Raw genomic sequence first — 22,590 nt, 5'->3', positions numbered from 1 at the left:
ATGCTTTGTTTGATCTACAAATTATACTTGTAATTAATAGAAAGGTTGAAGATATTTTAAGAATTTTTTTTTTTTTTTAGACTGATTAAACATAAATACTGATAATTTTAAAAATTATTTTTATATAATTATATTTATTGTTTATTATTATATTTATAATATTATTTCCTTTATAATCGAAAATATAAGTACACATATTTTTTACATAGATATGATAAATGTTAAAACCAAAATATTACACCAAATAATAAAATGTGTAATGTTTTTTATGCACTCTTTTATAGAAGCTTTGTTTAATTTTATTGCATAAACTGTTTTGTTATTTTTTTCTCGAATAACTCATATCAGATAAAATTATCTACGGAAAATTACCCTTCGATTCACAGTCAATTTGAAACATGAATTAACTTTTCTCTTTTTTGAGGCCATTGTCCGCATTATAATAAAAATTCATTTCTCTTTCAATCCGTTTTATGTTGAACTCATTTAGTAGAATTATTTTCAGTAAATAATTTTCCAGTATATTCTCAAGTGCTATTTCAATCAGTATATTATTAAACTAAACTCTTATTTATAATATATTATTATTAGTTACAACGGATTATTGTTTCGTTATTTAATCGATTTTTTCTTTCGTTATATTATTTTATTTCATAATTATTTTCTTTAGTTTATTTCGTTATTTTAGCGTGCATGATTTTTGCAGAAGGGACGACCACCTTTGGCGTAGAAACTTTGTCCTTCGAGATTTTTCTTGCACATCTAAAAAGAAAGAACAAATAGTTTATTTTAGTTGATTTAAATAAAAATAATACAACTATTACATCGAAAACTAATAAAAACCTGGTATTTATTTTATTCAAAAACACTTACTGTACAATTAAAGCATTGACTATGATAATTATTATTAAGAGCTTCTACCCAACGATCTCCAGCTTCTACTGGGAATCCGCAAGCAAAGCATTTCGTTGTAAAAAGTTCGTTCCAATCTGTAAAAAAAGGTAGAAACAATTGTATCGACTTATTGATAAAACATATAATGACAATATTCATAAAGAAAAAAAAAATTATTATTGATTCCTTACCAGCCTCGCAGTATGGTAATCCATCCTCAAGGAAAAATGGACTGTTACCAAAGAGTTTACCACAGTAAGCACAGCTAAAGCACTCCGGATGGAAGTGTTTTCCGATAGCATTTAAACAATCGCCTTTGATCTTATTGTTACACTTGTTGCATGGAGGAGCAATAAAACGTTCAAAGCAATATTCACAATAAAGTTGTCCTTTCTCTTCAACAAATCCAATATCATGAAGTGATTTTCGACATTGTGGGTTTACACATACAAAGTGTTCTGGACACCAGATCTGACCAAGGGCAGTAATGAATGGACCTCTGTAAATTAAATACAACAATTCTTATTAAATTAATATATTAATTACTAATTAAATTGTTAAAATGTGTTTAAAAAACAGTAATTGATTCTGTTCAGTGAACATTAAATATTTTTATTCAGCATGAATTAATTTTGGATTTAAAAATAAACAGCTTTTCAGTTAGAATTTTTTTAATCTTCTCTAATGATATTGAAAGAATTAATGTTTTAAACAATACCTGACATATGAATGGCAATGTCCGCATAGTGGTTGTCGACCGCCAGCAGCGATAGCTTGATTAAGAATACCTCGTCCACGTTTTGGTGCAGAACTTCCAGCGAATTTACCACTTTTATCACCTGCAGGCCCTATACCGCTACCTAAATCAGGATAGGATGACAAATTCGGTGGGTCTGAGTTTCGGGGTTTATCAATTAGTTTGGGAATATAATTATTAGGTTGGTTGTTTACAGCCGCAGAGGCTGAGTTACGAAAATCCGATTCACCACAGTGCAAACCATCTGAGCATTGTGAGGATTGAGCTTGTGGTTTGAATAGCTGAACAACGTGCTTATCACGTTTAAGCGTCAAGCGCGTTAGCTGATTACTTAAATTAGTTTGCGGCTGACCATTGATTGGTTTAAAGCTACAGCTTGATTCTGTCATGCTCTCGGTAATACATTGTTGTTTTTTCATGGGACAGGAGTCGCAGGAAGATTTATCTTCTTGACCGGGAAGAGGAATGTGAGGGAATGGAAGTGGTTTAGGTGGTGGACATGGTTGAGGTTTGGATTGATTACAAGGTAACTTGCATGGCGCAACGCAAACTGATCCATCTTTACATGTGGCAACTTTTACACCAGATGCTGGACAGTTTCCAATATCTATTTCGCAGCCTCCAGATCTAGCACCACCTTGTCCTGAACATTTACTTGATGATTTACCATGCACCACTGGAGATACACACAATCCTCGATCAGGAGTTGGTGTTACTCTCACTCCTCCTTGTGGACAATAATTTTCACCTTCACAAGGGACTATCACAATACCTGCACGACTTCCTGAATCAGATATTGCTCTACAAGGTAGAACAGTTACTCCAGAATTAGAACAAGTACTCTCCGAGTAATAATTGTTATTGCTAGTATTTATAGAACGCTCTTCATGACAAATTCTTCGTGATTCACATACTTGAGATGATGAATTGATGGTTGTTTCTGGAGTAGGAAGTACTCGAACACCAGTCCGTTGGATTCTTTCAGAAATAGCAGATTGTGAAGATGCCACTGGACATTGTAGAGATGGTGGTGTATGTGACACTTTAGCTATTTCACAAGAATTATCCATCACTGGTTCATTATTCCCCTGGTACGGTTGAACAGCTTGATTTTTTTCTATTTTCTCATATTGCGCGGAATACATTTGACGTTTGTAATCATTTTCAGAATAATTATCACTCTTATAGCTTTTTGTTTCAACATAATTCATAGAGTGAGATTTTTGAGGGGTTTGTTCTTCCATACAATAACTTCGTGTTTGTTTTTGCTCTGGATAAGCAGAATAAGAAGAAGAAGAAGAATAAGGACAATAAGTGTTACAAGATTGTTCTTGTTTTACAGCTGGAGATTTAGATCGACAAGGAGTTGGAGATCTACTAGGAACATATGGATGTGATTCAACAGGCTCATGTTCCATTGCTACAAGGTTCTTTTGATAAAATGGTATCGTATCGGGTTTCTTCAATGGTGTCGTTCGTCCAAGAGATCGATCTCTAGGTGTATCGCATCGAGATAATGAACGTGCTGGTGATGCTGAACTCTCACGGAATTTATAGTCCGTTGGTGGTGGTGGCAACGGCTGTGGTCCTTGAATTTTAGTTAATTTACGTTCTCGAGATCTTGATTCACGAGTTTTTGTGTCAGTGTAAAGAATCTCGGCTGGATGACAATAACCTTGAGGAGTTGTTTGATTAACTGGTGTATCTGATCGATCAACACACATCACATTTCCATATTTTCTATCATTTTCATCACCAAGAGGTGTGTAAGGACGATCTGGAGCAATTGTCAAAGCACTTGTAAATGGCGAATCGGGTCTTGGATAATCAGCAGGTTGAGGATAAGAACTGCAAGTTTCCTCATATCTTACTTGACTAGAGTACATTTGTTTTGTTGAACCATATTGCTCATGAATTTCTTGTTGACCTGACATATTTGAAGACATCTGGAACGGTGAATATGACCTTTCAGGTGCAGTAGTAAGAGCATTTACCATTTCTGACTTCCATTCTTTTGGCGTACTATTTTTAACTGGTGCTGTTTGTAAAGGACGAGCTCCTTCAGTTGTATCTGTCACAAACTGCACATGTTTTCGTTGACAAGAAGCTGTCTCTTGACGAGGTGGAGATTGAGGTCTGAATCTATTAGCTAATCTACGTTCCTGAAGAGTTGGTTGACGTTTTTCTGGAGCTTGCTGTTCTCTCAAACACTTATGAACTTCTACCTGCTGACGCAAACTCTTTCGACATTCTTGATCAACTTCTTCAACATTATTTTGAATTTTCATCTCTTTCTTATAGTAACGTTCTTCAGAAGCTTGTTGAGATTGACCATAATTTCTTTCATTTGTTGAATAACTAGCCTGACTATTACATCTTTCTTGTTCTTCTTGACGACATCTTAAATCTGTTTGTCTCCTTTGCTCAGCTATACGACGTTCTTTTTCTTCTTTTTCAGCTTGAATCAATCTCAAACGATTCGCTTCTCTCTGTTCTTCTGCTTCTTTTTCTCTCCTTATTCTTTCCTGTTCTCGTCTACATTCCTCTTCATACATTTCCTGACGTTTACAATTTTCTTGTTTTGCTTCTTCTATCATTCGATTAGTCTCAATTCTTGAGGAAATAAATTCAGCAGAGTCTACGTACTCTTTACGGTTAGACAAATGTTCAACTTCTCCATCCATTGCTGAAGACGTTCTTGTATCAGTAACTGGAGAACCTGCTCGGTTTGGTGACAATATTTCCACAGTTTTTTCATAAACTGTAGTCTTTTTAATATGAAGGTTTCCTTCATCTTTCTCCATCGTTTCAGTATACATATTGTGCTGGTTTTCAACTCCTTTTGGACACACTGCAACATCTTCAGGAACTACTTTAGACAAATCAATAACTTCATTATCTGTTTCTTGTTCAACAATTTCCTCAGCTTCTACTTGTTGCATTTCATAACTTTCTTCACAAACTTGTGGTGGTGGTGGTGTTGGTGGTGGTGGATTACACAATTCACATTTCACTTCATGATAAGTATGCTCTTGCTCGTGTTCAGGACCAGCTGGACCAGAAGTTCTCTCACAAATGATTTGACAAGTACAAACTTTTCGACAGACAGGTGGTTCTGGAGGAACAGGAGCTTGTACATGACCATATGTACCATCAATTGATGAACTTCCTGTCCAGGGTTTTGGTATCGGTTGATTTATTCTCGTTGGTGTCAAAGACCTTCTGACACCTTCAGCCGAGTCCGGACGTGAAACACTAGAACGTCGATATTGTCTTTGTGTCTCTAGAGTCTCAGTCTTCCGATAAAATGGTGCATTACATGATTGATCCATTGCTTGAGTTTCTTGCTCTTGTTCTTCCTGATAACAATGACTGAATATTTCTTTTTTAAATTCTTCTTTTCTCTGATTTATTATTTCACTTTTTTTCTTAATAACCTCCTGAATTTCTTTACGCTTATCTGGTACGTTATGCTTGGGAAGACGATCTAAAACTGGATTTGGATCAATCCAAATTGGACTAGCTGTAGGATAAGTTATGTCTTCTATATTTTTCACTGGAGGCCACTGTAAACTTTTGCTTTTTACTGAAGATGGTGGTCTTGAGTTTTCACCAACACTTGATTGTGTTTCAACTATGTCTACCTCTTCCGAAAAATTGCATTCCAAGTGATGAGATTCTTTTTTTTTTATTTATTGAGATTTTTCAAGGAGTTTACAATAATCGAGGAGGAATTGGAAGAATATATTAAATAAAAATATTAACCACATAAATTTGTTAGTAGCAATAGAGGTAGTAAGTGTTACATATAGAAAAAAAGAAAAAGAAAAAAAATTATAAGCAATTTTCTAGAATATTGAAAGCATAACTAATAAATAATATTGCACATTATTTATTGCTAAAAAGCTAACAAATAAATTAAAAGTAAATATAATCTAATATTTCATTTTAAAATAATATTTATATTTATTTTAGTTAATAAATGAATATTTCCAATTTAAATTACATTGCGCATAATTATGAATATTTAAAATATAATAAAATGACAACGCAGACGACGTTATCACGTTGAGAGCTACCTCCTTGTTGTTCACAAGGTTAAGCAAGAGTGAGGGAAAATGGTCTAGGTTTTGGATTGAAAGATGGATGAGTCGCTGAAAAAAAGAATAAGAAAAAGAAAGTGCAAGTGTGTTGAAGATGTTAAGTTTTCTTTCAATAGGAATTAACGTTTCTTAATTCACATCATATACATATGTATGTACATCTGTAATAACTTTTCTTTCTAATTGATTTTGTTGACTTTTATTCTGCAATTGTGGACTACCAGGATGGTAGCTCACAACGCCTCCGTTGTCACTATTATTTTTACAATAAAATCATTTGTTTAGAATATTTTAATTGTAAATTATTTATTCTTAAAGAAATAATCAACAAGCCCTAGGCTTATATAACAAATATTTATCAAGCCGTGAATATTTATTAAAAAATATTGATGTATAACAACTGACACACATGAAAGCGAAAAAGGCTAATAGATTTTTAGTATAGAAATTAATTTAATTATTATTCTAATTTATATTGTGTAGGATTATATATTCTTATTCATAATCCATATGTATACGGATACGTATTATTACAAGTAATTATACTATATAATCATTAATTAAATTTATATAAATTATTATGAAATATTTGATAAATACTTACCAGTAACTGTTTGACTTGGTGGTCGACCAAAATTACTACCAATTGAATTGGAGATTGGAGCTGAATGAGGTGTTGAAACTGTGTTGTTAATACCACCAAAAGGTTTTGGACCACTGATGTTAGTAGGGTGTGCCTGTAATATAATTATTTAATGAGATTATGTCACTGATATATTTTTATATTTATTTCAAATTTAACTTTATCGGTAATTTTTCAAAATATATTTTTTTTAAAATTATTTTTTGAATAATCAAGAAAATAAAAATATTCTTTTCCACACCGATAGTAAAAATTGTTGGTGAGGGCGAGTGAATTAGGATAATAGTCAGTCGCGAGTACAAGTTACCTGTACGAGTCGAGAACTGAGCAATTTATCGGTGGGCTAACTGCCAAAATAAGCGAACTATAATTCGGTACGACATAACAATCACGTGTTTAGCCACGTAACATACAATTAAATGATTACAAAAGACATAGTGTTAATGAGTCAAGTGATGAAAATAAATTCTATTCAATTGTACTATTGTATTGATATTGTCAATGTTATTTTGTTCAAATTTTTAAGTCTAATCTATAGTAGTGACTAAGAGAGCAAGAATGATAAGGACAGTGCAGAAAGATTAATAAAGTATTGGCAAACTAAAAAAAATAGCTAGCAGATAAGTTTTTAATTTTATTTAAATTTCCGGAATAAAATATTAAAACCCAATAGTTTTTATTCCTAGCTGTTGATCAGAGTTTTTTCTTGTGAATTGTTTAGAAAATTTTTAACATGAATTAATGTTAAGAATCAATTTTGTTGCTATTATAAAGAAAGCAAACTAATAACTATTTTAAAATAATCCTTATTTTCAAACCTCAACCTCATTTCTGGTCCTTATTGTAATGGTACTCGTGTACATTCTTTCATTATAGTTGTTTCGATTATCGTTGATATTATTTCTCAACATATTGCCATTTGCATGTGATGACAGCTCGTTGATATTGACACTGTCATATTCATCTGTCGTATTTCCATAATCATTGTTTGATGATGAATGAAAGCTGTTGCGTTTCTGTAATGTGATTAGTAGCAAAAGCAAAAACACACAAATTTGTTAACTTAAACGCTTTAAATATATGTTTATCATATTAAGAAATAATTAATTCATAACAATAATTATATCAAATAATAATTACAATTAACGATTCATTTATAAAGTTAATTCATGTTATTATTTTTAGAGAAAAGTTGTTTTTAGATAAGCAAGTTATCTTAAAAAATTATTTGAAAAAGTTAAAATGTTGTTAACTTACCGAAAATGGGGGTGGAATACTAGTACCATTAGTAGGAGGAGGAGGTGATATAGGTGAGTGGCTTTGAAGATTGCCAAGGGCACTTGAGATTGTACTAGCTGGTGCTTTCCCACTGCTATTATTATGTAAAATAAGACAGTTTATAAATAACTTGGAAAAAAATAAAGGAATAATTATAGCATCATTATGAAATGAGCATGAAGACTTATCTTCAAATGAAATTTACTCACGGAGGAACAGTAACTGGAATATATCCACTATTAGATGCTTGCTGTCTTGCCACAAGTTTTGCGTGAATGTCACAGTAGAGCTTATTGTTTATGTTATAGTAGCCAACGTTTTTGAGAGATGTACCGCATGTTGAACACTTAAAGCACTCGACATGAAGATTTTTTTCCTTGATCCTCACAAAGACTCCACTAAATTACAAATCCCAAAGTTAATCTTATTACAAACATTTTTTTTTTTTGATTAATTATATAAAAGAACAACGTCATATTTATCTACATGTTAGCATATTTTTCTTAATAGACTAAGAAAAATTTATCTACACAGATAATAGTAACAAAAATTACAACATCGATAGCATAAATAGTAATGAAAGTATAAATTTTTTTAATTAAAAATTGCAAATTTAAGTTTTTTTCTGTTTAATAAAATTATCAACTAACTGGATGATTTGTTTATAATATTGTCTGTCTTTAACATCTTTTATTTATTTAAAAAAAAAACTTAGTTTTGCAAATAATCCTGGAAGAGTAGAAATAGCTACATTTAGAAGGCTAATAAGATTCCAACAATATTAGCAATAGATTGATGACCATGCTCTAAATAAAAAGTAGAAAAGACAATGAAACTTAGAATAATGAGAAAAAAAAAATAAACCGTTGAAAATGTGAATAAGCTGGTTGACGAACAACATTGATATAATAGAGAGTATTAAAAGAACTGATTAATTACACGATCACGTGATCGCACTTGTGACAAGTGATTTCGTTGTTTTGGTTGCCAGATATGCAAGTAGACTTTGATGATTGATGACTGCCTTGCAGTTGATTATTTACTATCCAATCAGAGTGATCTTGAATTGAATTACAGTAAGTAGCTCCGTAATGTTTTAACGATTGACTTTGATAAAAATCATTACCCGGAAATGATGGCGATTTTAAGTGATTACTTCGTTCATTAATTGCATAGCCTAATAAACAATCAGATGTTAATATTAATTCAAAATGCAGTTATAGTTAATTATTACAGAATAATAATTATAATAATTAGTATGATAATCTAATGAATAATTATTGGGTTTTCTTGAAAAAAAATTGCCTTCTAAAACGCAGTTTAAACTCAAAGTTCAAAAATATTAATTAATTTCATTGCAATTTTTATTACTGGCGTTGTTCAGTTGTTGATTCTTTATGTAAATTCTTACACAATAAGCCTCTCGCATTCAGCACAAATGTTTTGACCAGGCGGTAGACTTGATTGTGGTGATGTTGATGGAGGTTTCGTTTCAGGTGCAGATACTGATTTAAGTCCACTGAGGGCTGGCGATGATGATGTAACCACTCCACAGTGTACTGCAGGTTCAGCTAATTTTTTTCGTTTTTTTTTTCTCATTGCATCCGATTAATTAACACAATTATGTGCACACATACTTTGCTTGGTTTGTGAACCAGGTATTTAAATTAAAAAAATAAATTAAATGCAAATTCAACTTACTAGGTTCTGGAGTTTTTGGTTCTTTATCAGCTTCTTGAACCATTTTAAAGACTTGACTATTTTCGGCATTATAGTTTTTCTCGTTCTTTTTAAAATTAACACTAAAAATGAACAATAATATTTTTCAAACACTTATATATTATGTTTAATGCTAAATAATATATTAACATTGTCATAAAGTTGGATCTTACCCTAAAACTCCTCCGGCTAGAACTTCAGCTTGTGCTGAAAGGGTTTCAGCTATCGTTTGTTCGCTGTAGATTCCCACTGGACTGTTGTACTGTTTGTTAACGATAGACTTAATTGTTGATGAATCACTTGTTCCATTAGGCTGATTAAGGATGAGTATAAAAAAATATAAATAAATAATGGATGATGTTGATGATTTTTAGAATAAAAATTGATAAACTTACATAAGGTTTTGCAGTAAAATTGTGACCACTTCCTATTAGAGGTCCATCGTGCTTTTTGTTAGCAGCTAATGAAGTTTTAGTGACAGGAGAAATACTGCTAGCTGAAAGAGCTGGTTGAGGTGATGGAATTGATGGAGTAACTGGTGAAATACTTGGACGCCATGTATTTCCTCCTCTGAACAATTAACATAACTATTTATCTTAAAGTTCTTTATTTAATCATTAAAAAATTTCTATAGTTTTTGATTGAAAAAAATGACCTCAGCTAAGTTTAATTAAATAATTCAATCCTTTCTCTTTAAAAGTAGATTAGTGAAAATTTCATTTATTCTTCAAGTAGCTAACAAATTGACTGAAGAATGAAAGGATCGTTTTGTAGACTTTAATTCAATGAGTGTAGCTAATTAATTTATTGAGACGCCGCCAGACATTTGATAACATCAAGTTAAATCCATCTCAAGACTTGAATGATTTGTTTTGATTTGAAAAGATGAATGAAATAATTTTTTTCTTTTCATTGTACCGGAAGTATTTTTTTATTAGCAAACAAAATTACTAATTATTATGTTAAATATAATATTATAAATACCGAGCATCTATCACTATTGAGAAAAATTCGAAACGACTATAAATAATGAATGATTACTAATTTAAACCTGAAGAATTAAAAATAAAAATTTTGACACCTATTTATTTTTATTATCCTTGAAAGTTACTAACTTTAAAGAATTCATTCTATAAATATCACACACTGTCAAAAATCAAGGTAAATTAGTGTCCACATCGAGCTTGATAATAAACACAGATTTAACTCTGTTTTTAATGGCAGTCTGTAAAAATTTTTCTACGAATATTTTTAGTTTTTAACATTTTATGAATTAGTATAACGGTAATGATAATAATGAAGTCTTAAAATTTGAGAATAAAAGGAATTAATATGAGACACCATTTAACTTACCGCTGAATAGTCATTTCGAAATTATTCCCAGCTCGTACAATCACATCTTGAGCGTCTTTATGACGCAAATTAAACATCTCCGTACTATTTACTTTAATTACCGCGTCACCAGCTCTTAAACCTGCTGCTTCAGCTGGAGATCCATTATTTACCTATATTTAAAATCATATGAAGAATATCATTACGGTACTAAATATGCGTTGAAAAATTAATTATGAAGATTCTTTAATATTAAATATTTTTAAAGCTTGAAGGTGGTCTCCATTTATAGTCGATGGTAGTAATAAATAGTGGGTGATGCTGATGACTGATAAATTTTGAACCGTCTATTTTTGTATCACTTAAAAACACCAGCTTCCGTTCCACGAATATTCTCATTTCATCATATAACATATCGCGATATAAAATAGATGAACTATTGGAATTAAATATTTGTTTTATTAATTATTTCATAAATATTTCCACAAAAATTAAGAAAAAAAAAAAAAACGGTTTTGTTTTTTTGTATGAAGATAAAAAATTTACCTTTATTAACTAATAAAAATTCGCAAAATAGATAAGATATGAGTTTGTCGAAATAATGGAATTATTTAAATAATTTACATATTTATCATCAAATATGGCGGTTATAATTAAACATGAATTTTGATGAAAGTTCCATTAACTCTGTGATTTATTGAATATATTAAGATCAATGAAATACCGGATTAGAATCATGTCAAGATAATATTTATGTACACATAAATAAAAATAACTAAAAATAATTAGGGGCTAATCTAAAAATATTAAATATTCTCTCTCCAGTATGTCCTTTTCATGACACCTTTTTCATTAAAACCATCTAAGTTTATCGTTTAAAATTTTTCATTGAATATCTAAGATAACATTATCGAAATAACATTCTACTTAAATTATAAAGATTAAATTCCATTCAAGATAAATGTTTCATACTTTATTATAACCTTAAAAATATTTCAAACTCATCTACGTATGTATATAATTTTATCATAAAATCTTGTGTTATTGTGTTTGACAGTAATAAGGTGATAAGAAATCAAATAATTGAAAAATGTAATCAAAAAAAATTATTTTATTCTTTGAATAAATAATTTGATCAGTTATCTACTAAAGATATTAGATAATATAAAGTAACAGTGAAAGATGACAGTTATGTGAAATAATGTTTGTGAAAATTTTACGTTAATAAAATGGAATCGTTGAAAAATATTGTATTCACACGATTACGAATAAGATGAAAAATAAAAGTGATATTTTTATCACTACACAAGAGTGAGCTTTGCGGGTGTGGAACCCGTGCGGGAATCAGGCCTTGGATTTCTATTAATATCAACTGAGCTCTGACTCGATTACTTGTCCTTTTGGACACTATAGTGAGGTCTTGTTAATAAGTATCTTCAAAAATTATCAATAATTGAAAAAACAATGAACGAAGATTTTTAATGCAGATTGTTTAATTAAATAAAAAAAATTTCATTTCATTAAAATATTTATTCAAATCAAATTAATGTGATTTTAATGTTCAAAATGAAAGCAGGCAGTTACAAAATAATTTATTTTTCAAATAAAATAGATTGTTGATATGTTGAAAAAAAATTTATCATCAATAACTGTACAGTTATAATGATTTATTTAGTTTTTATCAATTGGAGTTTTGATTTTACTGTTTTGATAAATAATACATGGCCTAATTAAACCATTAAAATTAATAGAAAACAAAATTTATTTTGATGATTTTACACGTTTTACAATCTGATATTTAATGTACAGTATTGTATTGAAAATGATCATTCATCATGAATAATATAATTACCTAGAATGTGTTTAGATAAGTCTAGACAATCTTGCATAATAACTTATACATATTTACTAATCAAAGAGAAATAGTCCATTTTTTATTTCATAAATTTTAACTTTTTCTACATCACATATATTGAGGATTTTTCATGGATAATAATAAACAAATTATTTTGAAATAATTGTATGTTTAATTTTTGATGTTTGATAAGTATTGAAAATCACAAAATCTTTAGTAAAAATTATAGACATAGTCCAAAACTTCTTCAAGTAACATGATGTGTTTCACAAAGGCACCTTCTCAAAATAGAACATCCAAATAATTTGCATCGGATTACCAACGACAACGTTTGTAGACATTGGGCATTCTAATTGTTTATAATAATCATATTCATCAACAATCATCTAGACATGAGAATAGCTATCACCAGCAATATCAACAAAGTAAAATTATATCATTCAAGATATTATCAAATTAGCAATGTATCTATTTAATTTATTACTTGGAGTGATAAAAAAAATTAGTAAATTTAGAAGAATAAACTTGAGATTCAGGTGCTGTTTTTATACCCATCTAAAGTTACCAGATTGATATATTGATGTCCAAAAGTAGATGCCAAAACTTGAATTGACGACTAGACGTTTGATTTAAACTGGTAAAAATTTTTATTGACACTTTCTCTGTTTCAATATTTATTTAATTTAATCCTTTTTATTCATTACAATCTTTTTTTTTATAATTTATCTTTTTTTTTTTTATTCTCTTTAGATACAATCAACTCACTAAGACTATTGACGGATGTGATGGTAAAATATTCATTGTAAAAATTACAATAATTGGAATAATAAACAAACCTTTTGCACAATAAGTGGTGTTCCAAAATCCTTACCACCCTGAAGCCGAAAGCCCCAAGGAGATCCGTCAAACCTTGACAATTTGACGCTTATTAATTGCGCCATCACTCACAAAATATTTTTCCTTTTCAATGAAAAAATGAAAAACTGATAATTTAATATTACAACAATATCAAATTCAATGGAACACTTAAACTCAGTAATATAGCAACGTTTCTTCTTAAAAGTTGATAATTAAATTTCACACCAAACGAAATCTGTGTCTTAAAAAATACTTTTATCTTGCAGGTCTGCTTTTCGAGTGTTTAAAGTGAAATAAAATCAAATAAAAATTCCAAGATACGTAAAATTGAATAGATGTAACTTCTTTGCTAGCTTTTAGTCGTACTGTAATTTGTCTCTCGTCACATATAAACAAGTAGAATCCAAAAAGAAGTCATATCAATCTATTTTTGTAACATTTAGAAATATATATGTATGCTGTATATGACATACATATATTCTAGTAAAATACGTGCTTCAGTGTATAAGTGAATAGTGACGGTAATTTAATAAGTTTGTGATTTGATACACGAACAGTTCAGAATAAGTGCAAAAACCAAAATAAAATTTAACCGGCCGGTGTGTTAAGTAAATGAGAGCTTTGCGCGCAATTTGAGCTGCGTTGATCAGCCGAAAAAGCGCGTGCGTATGTTTCTACTTGTGGTAGTTGGTCCACTCACAATAATGTACAACGATTTGTTCGTGAAAAGGATATGTAATGGGATTTGTGATATACACGTAAGTATAAGCCAACAGCTCAAACGATTTCTATTCTATTAGCCACTACTGCTACTACTAACTTCGACCACTTGGCATTCCTAACATTGCACTCTTCACACATCCCTCTACTCTACCAATTCTACTTCCTCCAACTTTCTTACTCCCTCCTTCCTCTTACTGCTTCCTTCTTTAAGATATTCTCCATTTTCTCCGAACAAGCTTGATGCTGCAAAACTGGAAGAATTTTCAGCTAAATACTTTGATATGAATAAGACAGAAATTATACTTGTCTACATACTCATATCATTTATTTCATTCAGTATCACAATGAACTATGAATCAGTTCAGAGCTAGGAATCATCATTAGAGGAAAAATCAAAGTCCTGAATTTTTTTCTATCAAAATATGATTGGTTTATCAATTAACATTTGGCCAAGTATTTTTTTTAATTTATACAATCATTTTTTTTTTAATTTATTGTAATAAATTGATTTTATGTATTCTATATGCATGGACTATGAATGCAAGTTTTGAATAAGTTACTGAAGTAAATGAATAGGCAATAGAGTTGAAAAAAAATGTCATTTTAGTGTTATCTGCATTTAAGTAGATAGTGGACAATATGCTTAACTTGTGCAGACACATAATCGTATTATGCGGTTATATTATATAGCACACATTGTGACGATCACGAGTGAGCAAACTAGTTTGTGAATCATGCTTAGAATACTTTACGTAAATTGTTTCAGATCGACGTCATGCTTGAATTCAGACTAGACGGTAAAACTGTATGTGTGATTCAGCTGATTTCTGGACATGCGGTTGCACGTCACTGACACATTCATTGCTATGTATCATAATTTTTAGTAATAATTGTCAGTCGTTACTTAAAATATTCATACAAATATGCTTTGGAGTCATTTTATTTATTGTAAACACAGGATATTTTATTTTTTTTTTTACACATTATTTATATCAAGTGTTGGCATAAATATATACTTTGTTGTTTTACAATTTACACTTTTTGTGTACATTTAAATGCAGCTAATCATAAGTTTGAAATTATTGCAGGTCTTTATCAATTTAATATATAACATCAATTTTTATGTAGGGTAGATGTTTCTGCAGTTGGTTAATTAAATTAAATAATTAACCGTAAATATTTCACAAATGTTAATAATTATTTTATACGAATGCAGTGAATTAACTGAGAAATTATTAATGCATCGTTGACTATTGGTACACCTTACCCTGATGAAGTTTTTGAATTTTCATTTGATGGTTTGTCGCAGCTGCAATTCTTTAAGCTGGGGTATTCTAATAAAAACAATTAATTCATCAGAATGCTATTATATACACACAAAAAATAATAATTTACAATAAAATAAGGAAAATTAAAACAGAACAAAAGATGTAGAAAAAACATTTAATTATTTTTATAAGTTTAACTTCTTATAAAAATTCATTAACTGTTTTTACAGAATGTTAAAAAATTTTGTTCTGTTTAGTTTAAATCAGATAAATAATGAATATGCAAAAAATAAAGTTATTATGCTTACCACTCGTTCAATTATGTCTTCAGCAGCAGGAACTTTAGGCGGTCTTGCTGGAATTCCTGACTTTGGTTCTTTTTCCATTTTATGAAGCATCTTATAGACACTTGAGTTCATCAAATGATCATAATTTGGTAACCATTCTTTTTCATATTTTTTGAAGTTAACTCTGCATTGATTATTAGGAATAATGTTATTATTTTATATATTCAACAATAAAGGTGTAAAATATAATTTATAGTTGAATAAATACCCAAGTGCTCGTCCTCGAATGACTTCAGCTTGTCCTGATAGAACCTCAGCAATCATTTCATCATTGAAAAAATCATTTGGACATCTCCATCGTCGTCCATAAGTAAGTTCTAATTGTTTAGCTTGAGGCCAAAGATCATGAGATCGTTTTCTCACTCCTCGGTGCTATTAAAAAAATTACCAAAATTAATGAAATTAAATATAACTGATCAATTTTAATGTCTAGAATTATTTAAAGTTTGACTTACTTTTAATTCCTGTATAACTTGATCCTTTGGAGATAAATTGGGGTCTGGTTCATAACTGCCTAAAATTGATCAAAAAGATTAGTTAGTGATAATTGTTCATTTTTCAATTTTTTAAATTCGAAACATTATATACCGTGAGAAGTGGCTGGGCTTGGATCTCTGGAACGAAACACTCTAGTTTCATATGAAGCGATACATTTTTTAACACGATTGTCATCACTTTTGACAGTAACTTCTAGTTCTTTTACTTCTGGTGGCTCAATCTCCTCCTGATCTTCTTCAAGAATAATTTGAGGTTGTTGATAACTCATTGCTGATGATGATCTTTCTGCTGTTGAAGTCTCGTCTTTATCACTTTCACAATGATTTTCTTCAATTTCTTCAGAAGGTGGATTTTCCTCTTCTGGTGAAGGTGGTGATGGTTCACATTCGGTTTTACTCTCTTGTTGATCTAAATGTTTGAACAAAAAAAAATTGATCAATATTGGAATAATATTCATAAAAGAAAATATGAAATCAATTAATCAAATATTTCATTTTTATTATTCTTCTTTAAATAATCATCAAAAAGTGTAAATTTATCTGTCTCTAAAATTAATTGTAAAAAAATCTTATGACGTACAGGATAAAAGAATCTCTTAAATATACACTATTGTGATCATTATTTTTTCTAATTATCATGAGAATCATCTTAATTGCTTTTATAACCACAATTATCTACCTGATGACCCTCGACGTGAATTTACACCACTAAGTTCCATAATTTTAAATAATTGCTCAGACACTATTTTCAAGTGATTTTCAATCTCAGCAGGCAGTTGTTTTAAAGCTAATAATTGGTTTTGAACATTTTCTAATTGTTTTTCCAGACTTATCTCAGTTGAAACAAGCTCCTGAATTTTCTGTTTGTCAAAAACCAAGGATTCTGATGTCAGTTTGCAAGTCTGTGGTTGCGTTGGTGATTCACATTCTATTGACTTTTTTTCTGACTCATCAATGTCACCATTTACTGATGTATTATTCTCAACAACACATTCTCCATTCATAATCCTTTCTTCTTCTTCACTTTCTTTTTTTTCTTCATTTTTTTGTTCTTCCTCTTGATGCTCTTGATTTACTGCTTTATTCTCTTCTTCATAATCATTATTCTCCCGATCAACATGAATAATGGTTGTTTTGGGTTCTGATTGAACAGGTTCTGGAGTTATGGATGGTGAATTTTGTTCTGATTTTTGATTCTTAAGAGCTTCAGGATCTAATAGACCTTTTTGTAAAAGCCGTTCAGTCACACTCTTTTTCATTTGTTTCTTAATTACAACTTTATAGCCTCCATTTTGCTCAGGTGTTTCATTTTGAAGCTTTTTAGGTGTTGGAATCGGTCTTGATGGTTTTTGTAGAAAAGTTGATTGATGTTTTAATTCTTGTACTTTAGGAGGATCTTCAAGTGCAATTGACTGGAGTTCCTCCAGAACTTTAGATTCTTTAAGAAGAGGTGCTCGTGGCCGTAACTTCTTGAAATTAACTCTGAATATATCAGAGAAAGTACGTATTGAAACTAATGAATAAACATTAACTTATATGCAGAGTTTCAAGATTAATAAAAAAAAGAATATAATGGAATTATATTAAGAAAAATTTTCATTAAAAGAACTCTGCACGTGTATTCACTCATAGAATGAAACAATACTTACCCAAGAACTGCTTGATCACCTTTAGCTAATAACAGTTCTTCTTCTTCAAGAATTAATTGTGCTATTTCATCATCTGTCAAATTTTTATTCGGTACTACTTCACTATTAGCATCAACAGGTTTTTCTTCTAATACTTCTTGTTCAGGTTCTGGATTTTCTTGTTCAACTTTTGATTCGGTTATTTCTTCATAAAATTCTTCTACAACTAATTTATTTCTGTTATCTTCATCACCTGAATTACAAATCATCGAAGACAGGTCGTCGAGAGGAATCACTGGCTTAAGCTCTTCGAGCTTTATAAAATAACTCAATATATATTCAGAAATAAATTTTTAAAAAATTTTGGAATTAAGTGAAATAATTGATAAAAACTTACAGGAATTTGATATGGTTCAAGGGTTTCTTCTGGAAGATTGGTGGTGGTGGTAATTTCCTCCTCTTCTTTTTTCCTAGTAATATTTCAATATTAATAGAAACTTTGTTAATTAAATACTTCAAGATTAAATAAAAAATAATAGAATGAACTTTATATGACTAGCAACCTGACCAGCTTTATAACAAAGAATGATTGGCACAAAGATGATTTGACATTAAAATATAGATGTCCGAGGTCGGACATTTCAAGGTGCAAATACCAATAAAAATACAATTATAGCTCTTGATTAGCTCAATCATCAATTAATTATATCAATGAAATGTTATTTATATGACGGTTGTTTTGATACATCATTGATTAATTAGTCAATGATTTTTTATTGATTTAGAAAGATTTATTTTTTACCTGAAAACTCCTAATGTAAAGTTGTTACCCGCAAGCTTAAGAGCTTCATGTGCCTGTCCATGTGTCAAACTAGAGACAGTATTATCATTAAGCCTTACTACAACATCTCCAACTTTCAAACCCATACATTCTGCTAAACTTCCTTCAACCACCTAAAACAATAACACTAGCAAGCTCACGTGTGTGGCCTTGAAATTTACATATAGTAAACTATTTTTTATCAAAGTTTGAATATTAATATTTGAAAATAATTATAAAGTAATACATCCTTCACCCTTTACTTTGATAAAAAATATTTTTAGTCTAAAAGCAAAGTATGATATTATTAAAGAAAAAAATTTTAATGATTGAAAAGTCAGTTCACTTACTTTAATGACTGTTAATGGTTGTGGAAAATCACTTCCACCCACTAATCGAAATCCCCATGGTGTGTTATCAAATTTTGTAAACTTAATGTCAATGACTGACATTATTTTAAGATCCTGACTCGATCTACATACATAAAAATATTTTTAAAAAATATTTATTTTACAAAAGCCCAAATAATTAATTAATTAACTTATTGACTTATTATGTAATCTTGTCAAGTTGTAGATAAGTAGTCAATTGAGTTAGACAATTAACTAGAATTAATCCAAAAAAGAATCTACACTAACTTCATTGAGCTATCATGTTCTTAACATAGTTGCATAAGATCATTGATCTCACTATGCAATGAATTCATTAAAGTAAATAAGCTTATATATAAAATATATTGAAACTAAAAATAAAATAACTTTATTTATATTTTTTTGAAACTTTATATCTCACTATCGTACCATCTATCAATTAAGATATGTGTAAATTATGATACATCTCATTAGAACAAAGTCTGATAGATCATTTCCAAACATTGATAGAACCATGTATTGATAATTTTTATTATCAAATACACATATATGTGCATGATTAACTATATTAATTCATCAATCCAGTAATTGATTTACTAAAAAAAAAATATATATATACTTGCCAATGATTAGCTTGGAATATTGACATTGAAAGTAAAATAAAAAAAAAGTATTAATTAAGCATTGATTGATGTAAAGATTGTATAATAAGTAAAGCACACTAAACGAAATAGAATAATGGACTGAAGAAATACAACGAGGTTTAACTTTTGTGGTGCTTAACTCGTGAAAAACGGTGTCACGATAAGCTAAGCCTTGCCAAAGATAATCAACCCTTTCACTAGGGATCGCGGAAGAAGAAACGCAAGAGGAGAGAAAATACGCTCCGCCTTTTCTTCGGTTGACTTGATCTATTTACTGATTGATTCTATTTCGATCATGTTGAGATCTCGTTATTTTAAATCGTCCCATTACTTATTCTCTTATCGCCACAGGTAGGCTTGAAATTTTTTCACCATGTAGTATTTCATTTGTAATTCAGATAAAATTTAAATAAGAAAAGATTTATTTCAATTCTGTCATCTTGAATGATATCATCATATCTATTGTTGGATTTTGGAATTTATGTTGAATAATTTATCACCAGAATTTTTAAGTAGTCGACAAGAATTCCATTTTTGTAGTCCAAATATATGCATTACGAATCATATATTAATAATAAATAATGTCATTGGTATGTATCATTCCCATATTTCATGATATAGAATAGTATGAGTTAAATCATAAAAGGTACACTAAAGTTTTTAATTCCGTTGCCTACATAAAGACATCCATGATTTAGTGAATTAATTTGTTGGTAAAATGTCATCCCTGGCCAATACATACTTCGTATAATAACCATATTATGTCTTAGATGTGGTTGTATAATCCAGCATCCTGTTAAATAATTAACCAAGCTTAAATCTATTTCTTGATAAATATTAACTCTAATGAATAATAAACCATCATTTAATTACCTTTAGGTACATCTCCTTCTAAATTATCTAAGAAATCGAAAGCATATTCATGGAAGCTGCTACTCATCACATTATAAGTTTTACTTTTTTGGGAAAGTCTAGTATGAAGATAGTATTTGGTTTGTAATGCTTTGTTTAAATCTAAACCTTCAAAAGCCTCATTTTCAGTGATATCACCGTTTGGTCTTTTAATCCAACTTCCACGAGGTATAATCATTGCTTCGTCAGTCACTAATTTAACTGTTGCTGCTAACCGATTTTCTTCTTTCAAATTATACAGCAATCCACCAGTCTGATAGACCTTAATTATTTTTTCGTCATTGTTGTAACTCAATAATTCATCTACATGAACAGTAGATATAAATGTTGGATCTCCTTGAAATGGAGCTGATACCAAAGGGGTTATTAATTCTTCTGATTCATTTACTTTAAGAAGTAACCACCAATCATTGCAATTCATGCTATAACCGTATAAAATTATTTTTAACATTTGTTTATAATGTTTGATTAGAGTCATTTATTATTTACCTATAAAAGTAAACTCGATTTTTCAAACAATCTTTTGAATATCCATAAGCAATATAATAATCATTTTTTACTCCATTTATTTTTCCCCAGTAATATGTTTTGTCGAAATGATTTTCATGAGTTAGAAGAGATAATGAATTTTTTAATAATTGAGCCTTTTCAGGTGCAATACATATTCCTGAATGACCAAAAATCTCCAGCGTTTGAAATAAATTTACTCCATTTATCTCCATTTGATCAACGAATATGCACTTTTTTATCAATTGTAGATAACCCTTTCTGTTTGAGCAATTGAAGATGTGTGAGTTCTGCGTAATGTGTACACAATTTAGATAGGTATTGCATGTAAACATCAAAAGAGAAACTCACCTAACCTCGTAAATAGCTTTAGAACTTGCCAGAATTTCCAGTTATAGGAAGTGCTGTATAGCGGTAAATAAAGTTGGAATAATTCAACAAATTTTATATCAAATAATTTATCTAAAATGTCTTCTGATGAAGAAAACGATGAAATTCAAGATCTCGAAGCAATTCGTGATAAAATTTTAAGTATGCCGGCGAGTGAATGCATGCAAGTGAGTGCATGGGAAGATGACAATGATGGAATAGAATCTCAACGAAATCCTGATGGTAAAGTTTCCTTTTCTATTGATATTTTATTACTATTGAATCTTTCAAATTCATTAATAATAAAAAATCAAATATTTTTTGGCCATTTTAATACAGATCGCGATGCTAAAGCAATACTGACAGCAGCAGAGAATGGCAGATATGAAGTAGTTCGTATCCTTCTTGAAAAGAATCCTGCTCTTGTTGATGCAGTTGATAAAGATGGATATACTCCACTTCATAGAGCTTGTTACAGTAATAATGTCAATATACTCGAGGTAAATTTAATTAATATTAAATACTAAATTTTTGTTTTGAGATAAGAGAGTTTGAATTATTGTCAATAATCATTTTTAATATCTATCAATAAAAACATTTCTCTACAGCTTCTTTTGCAAAAAGGGGCAAAAATAGATGCCAAAACCATAGATGGTTGGGAACCATTACATTCAGCATGTTGTTGGAATAATATCGATTGCATTGCTATGCTAGTTGCTAATGGTGCAAATATTAATGCATTAAGCAATGGTGATCAAACTCCATTGCATTTAGCATGTGCAAGTTCTCATAACTCTCCAGCATTACAGCTTTTATTACTTCATCCAGATACAAAACCAACATTAGTTAACTCTAGTGGTGACACACCTCAAATGATAGCTACAAGAACGGGGAAATATTATCCCATTTTTGAAGTAATTGAGCCATGTTTGAATGAAATATAAAATAATTTAAGTAAATTTACATTAACGTTACATTATTAAGTATCTTAACAGCTAAGTACTACTTTCCATCATTATTGTCCTTAAATTTTATTTAGAAAAAATACATGACATTGTAAATATT

General features: G+C 29.9%; 4 protein-coding genes across 4 annotated transcripts; 1 reads left to right on the top strand and 3 right to left on the bottom strand.

Annotated features, from left to right (window-relative positions):
• Window positions 1–102: 102 nt before the first annotated feature.
• Window positions 103–14,291, bottom strand: Zasp52 (Z band alternatively spliced PDZ-motif protein 52). Its single transcript, XM_035094808.1, has 16 exons — window positions 13,418–14,291; window positions 10,748–10,899; window positions 9,790–9,964; window positions 9,568–9,707; window positions 9,377–9,477; window positions 9,087–9,246; window positions 8,981–9,000; window positions 8,615–8,852; window positions 7,885–8,073; window positions 7,655–7,769; window positions 7,216–7,413; window positions 6,359–6,491; window positions 1,613–5,330; window positions 1,086–1,393; window positions 874–989; window positions 103–762 (listed from the first exon to the last, which is right to left on the bottom strand). Exons 1-16 carry the CDS (start codon window positions 13,520–13,522, stop codon window positions 685–687), a joined length of 5,946 nt encoding a protein of 1,981 aa, XP_034950699.1. The 5' UTR covers window positions 13,523–14,291; the 3' UTR covers window positions 103–684.
• A 679-nt stretch (window positions 14,292–14,970) lies between these two features.
• LOC118073951 (glutamic acid-rich protein-like) lies at window positions 14,971–19,866 on the bottom strand. The gene is made up of 11 exons (XM_035094765.1): window positions 19,717–19,866; window positions 19,073–19,196; window positions 18,705–18,856; window positions 18,300–18,372; window positions 17,924–18,216; window positions 16,954–17,756; window positions 16,366–16,683; window positions 16,233–16,291; window positions 15,986–16,149; window positions 15,739–15,901; window positions 14,971–15,496 (listed from the first exon to the last, which is right to left on the bottom strand). Exons 2-11 carry the CDS (start codon window positions 19,172–19,174, stop codon window positions 15,482–15,484), a joined length of 2,142 nt encoding a protein of 713 aa, XP_034950656.1. The 5' UTR covers window positions 19,175–19,196; window positions 19,717–19,866; the 3' UTR covers window positions 14,971–15,481.
• A 202-nt stretch (window positions 19,867–20,068) lies between these two features.
• Window positions 20,069–21,585, bottom strand: Rsph9 (Radial spoke head protein 9). Its single transcript, XM_035094766.1, has 4 exons — window positions 21,508–21,585; window positions 21,139–21,446; window positions 20,611–21,071; window positions 20,069–20,530 (listed from the first exon to the last, which is right to left on the bottom strand). The coding sequence occupies exons 2-4, from the start codon at window positions 21,369–21,371 to the stop codon at window positions 20,370–20,372; spliced, it is 855 nt and encodes a 284-aa protein (XP_034950657.1). The 5' UTR covers window positions 21,372–21,446; window positions 21,508–21,585; the 3' UTR covers window positions 20,069–20,369.
• LOC118073955 (ankyrin repeat domain-containing protein 49-like) lies at window positions 21,253–22,572 on the top strand. The gene is made up of 3 exons (XM_035094768.1): window positions 21,253–21,768; window positions 21,865–22,025; window positions 22,134–22,572. The coding sequence occupies exons 1-3, from the start codon at window positions 21,624–21,626 to the stop codon at window positions 22,467–22,469; spliced, it is 642 nt and encodes a 213-aa protein (XP_034950659.1). The 5' UTR covers window positions 21,253–21,623; the 3' UTR covers window positions 22,470–22,572.
• Window positions 22,573–22,590: the final 18 nt, after the last annotated feature.

Source organism: Chelonus insularis, unplaced genomic scaffold (genome assembly GCF_013357705.1).
Source record: "Chelonus insularis isolate UGA/USDA-ARS -01 unplaced genomic scaffold, ASM1335770v1 scaffold_714_pilon, whole genome shotgun sequence".
Lineage (NCBI taxonomy): Eukaryota > Metazoa > Arthropoda > Insecta > Hymenoptera > Braconidae > Chelonus > Chelonus insularis.
This window is presented reverse-complemented; position numbering and strand designations above follow the sequence as displayed.